Raw genomic sequence first — 2,624 nt, 5'->3', positions numbered from 1 at the left:
CCCATCCTTGGGTGGAGGACTGTGGCCTAGAGGCTGAGTCCCCCTCCGCTGCCTCCCTCATGGCCCAGGGTGAAAAAGAGAGGATGGTGAGTCCCCTCTTAAGCAGGACCGAGTCCGCAGGTACCAGATCTTCATTCTTCTCCAAAGAAGAGGATTCCAGAATGCTTAGCTTCCAGTGGTACAGGTCTTGCATCTGGGGTACATCCTGGAGTCTCACCACCCACCACTCATCAGGCTCCAGCAGCAGTTTCCAACACTGGCCTGGGGTCCCCCAGGCCCTTCTTGGCTTCATCTTCTGGAGGTAGATGACATCACAGCAGCCCACCAGGGAGAGGACCTGCAGGTCCAGTAACCAGGCCTTAGTCTCAGCAGGGTCCATGTTCTGGGTGGTGCCCAGCTCCAGTACCATGGGCTCCCCCAGGGGCAGGTCCACTTTGAAAAACCCCCGCCATGGAGGAAGGGGGCTTGGCCAGTGGGAGCAGGTAGGGAGTCCCTCAAGTCTCCAGGGAAGGCCCTGGGTCCAGTCAGCATCTTCAGCACCCAGGCCCAAAGGTACCGCATCCTGAGGCTGCAGCTCGGTGGGCACAGTGTGATTGTGCAAGCCCACATCTTCTGACTCCACAGGGCCTGATGCCAGGGTGCCTGACCCCCAGCCCACAGCCCCGCCCTGTGCAGGCTGCCCTTGGCCCTGCCCCCAGCTCGGCCCCATCCCCGGGGATGACCCCTGCTCAGGCCACACCTCGGAATCATCCATCAGTTCAGAGTCCCAGTCTTCATCTTCCCAGTCTTCTGACTCCAGCATCCGTTTAAAGTCCAGAAAGGCAACCTTGAAACAAGCGAAGCAGAGCCTTATCTGGCTGCCATGTTGAAGCTGGTACAGCCAGGACACATAGAGGTAGGACAGGCCCTCCGCCACATACCGCTTGCTGACTGGAGGGCACATGACCAAGCGGCCTGCCTCCTGAGAGAGAGACAGCAGGAGCAGGGGTGGCTGTGGTCTTAGGGGGTCTGGCCCACAGGTGGGGCACAGTAAGTTGCAAGGGGCAGGGAGGAGGGGCAAGAGAACAGGGAGGAGAAAGACGAGGATCACCAGGAGAAGAATTTGGGGTGGCGGTGGATGAACTGGGTCAAAATAGAGGTTGGAAGGGAAGAAACTCTGGAATTAACTTCAGCTGATGCAAGTGTTCTGTCCTCTGGGAGCTGCAAAGAAAAGCAATGAGGTTAGGGCACCCCCTAACCTCAGGGGAGGTTAGGGCAGGCAGGTGGGAGCAGGTGCCCTGCAGGGAGGAGCAGGACACAGGGGCCTTTGGGCTGACACCCAGCCCTTTTACCCTGTCTCTGCTCAGTTTAGCTGACCTGGGGCCTGTGGAACACACAGCCTCCTCTCACCGCCCCCCCATCCCCCCATCTCAGGAATCCTGACGCCCCATCAGCCTCACCTGGGGGAAACTAAGGGAACCTGACAGAACCTGACTTACCCTGAGACAACCTGAGAGAATCTGTCAGAACCTGAAGGAACTTATCAGAATCTAACCAAATGGTTAACCTGACTTAACCAGATGGAGCGTAACAGAACCACCGGCACCTGAGCTGGCCCGTCTGGCCTAAGGCCACACTGGAACCTGGGGCTTTTCAGCCTCCTAGCCCCACACTCTGCCAGCCTGTAGGCCCTAGACACACTTCTTATTCCAAAGGGCTCTCACCCTCCCTGGTGGCTCCCTCCTGTGGGTAACCCTGAGGGGAAAGGAGGGATCAGAGCCAGCCTGAGCATTTAAAGGGCCATTCCCCATGGTGCTCTGGGCTCATTTGCCTATTTCCCATGAGCCTCAGCCCACCAGGAAATGAAACTGCTGAGTCATCCTCCCTCCCCACCCCCATCCCAGATGAGTCTGCGCAGCCTCCAGGGAGGGCAGTCTTATTCCCCTAACCCTGTCCCCAAGGTGATTGCGTCTGTGATGTTCTCTCCTAGAGGGTGAGAAGACTATCCCCATCACTCTCAATCCACAGGTTTCTGAAATTGTGCAGGTGAGCGTCTCCCTTATGGTTACTGTCCCATCCCGGGTCCTGGGCGACCTGCTTGGTCAAGGGCCCTGTCCTTCGGTGGTTGAAATGGATTCCTCCTTGGTTATTACTTTTTTTTTTTAATGAATATCAGAAACTGATTGCCAATTATTTACGTTTTAAGCACTGAGAAATGGAATATTTTCTGGCATATCAATAAACAAGGATGTCACTGCCATCAGTGGATTGCAGCCCTCTGATATGAGCCAGTGAATCCTGCGGGAACTCAGGAAGGAGAATACCTGCCATCTAGACTGTAGCCAGCTCCCTACCAGTGAGCCCTGAGGAAAGAAAGCTCAGGGTGTGAAAACAGAGGAAACTGGCCCCACAGAGCTGAGGTGCATATCAAAGGAATGATTTCAGGGACCCCAGACGTTTGCATCTTCCCATACACAGAAACAGGCTAAATTCCTTAATTTGGGTTATCTGGTTTTCTTTAATTTACAAAAAAAGCTTTTGATATCCAGGCTACCTGTCCTTTGTTGCAAAACTTCTACATAACCTGCTCCCCCACCTCTGCCTCCTTGGAACAAACAGTTCTCTCACACTTGTTTCAGATGCTA

The 2,624-nt window shown here is 55.0% G+C and overlaps 1 protein-coding gene across 1 annotated transcript; it reads right to left on the bottom strand.

Moving 5' to 3' along the window:
- Nucleotides 1-124: 124 nt before the first annotated feature.
- Nucleotides 125-943, bottom strand: LOC120859343 (testis-expressed protein 19-like; the record flags this gene model as incomplete). The annotated part of the gene is made up of 1 exon (XM_040235481.1): nt 125-943. A coding segment is annotated over exon 1 (819 nt), but the record flags the coding sequence as incomplete, so codon positions are not given.
- Nucleotides 944-2,624: the final 1,681 nt, after the last annotated feature.

This window comes from Oryx dammah, unplaced genomic scaffold (assembly GCF_014754425.2).
Source record: "Oryx dammah isolate SB20612 unplaced genomic scaffold, SCBI_Odam_1.1 HiC_scaffold_625, whole genome shotgun sequence".
NCBI lineage: Eukaryota > Metazoa > Chordata > Mammalia > Artiodactyla > Bovidae > Oryx > Oryx dammah.
Note: the sequence above shows the minus strand (reverse complement) of the source record. Positions and strands in the feature narration are given on the sequence as shown.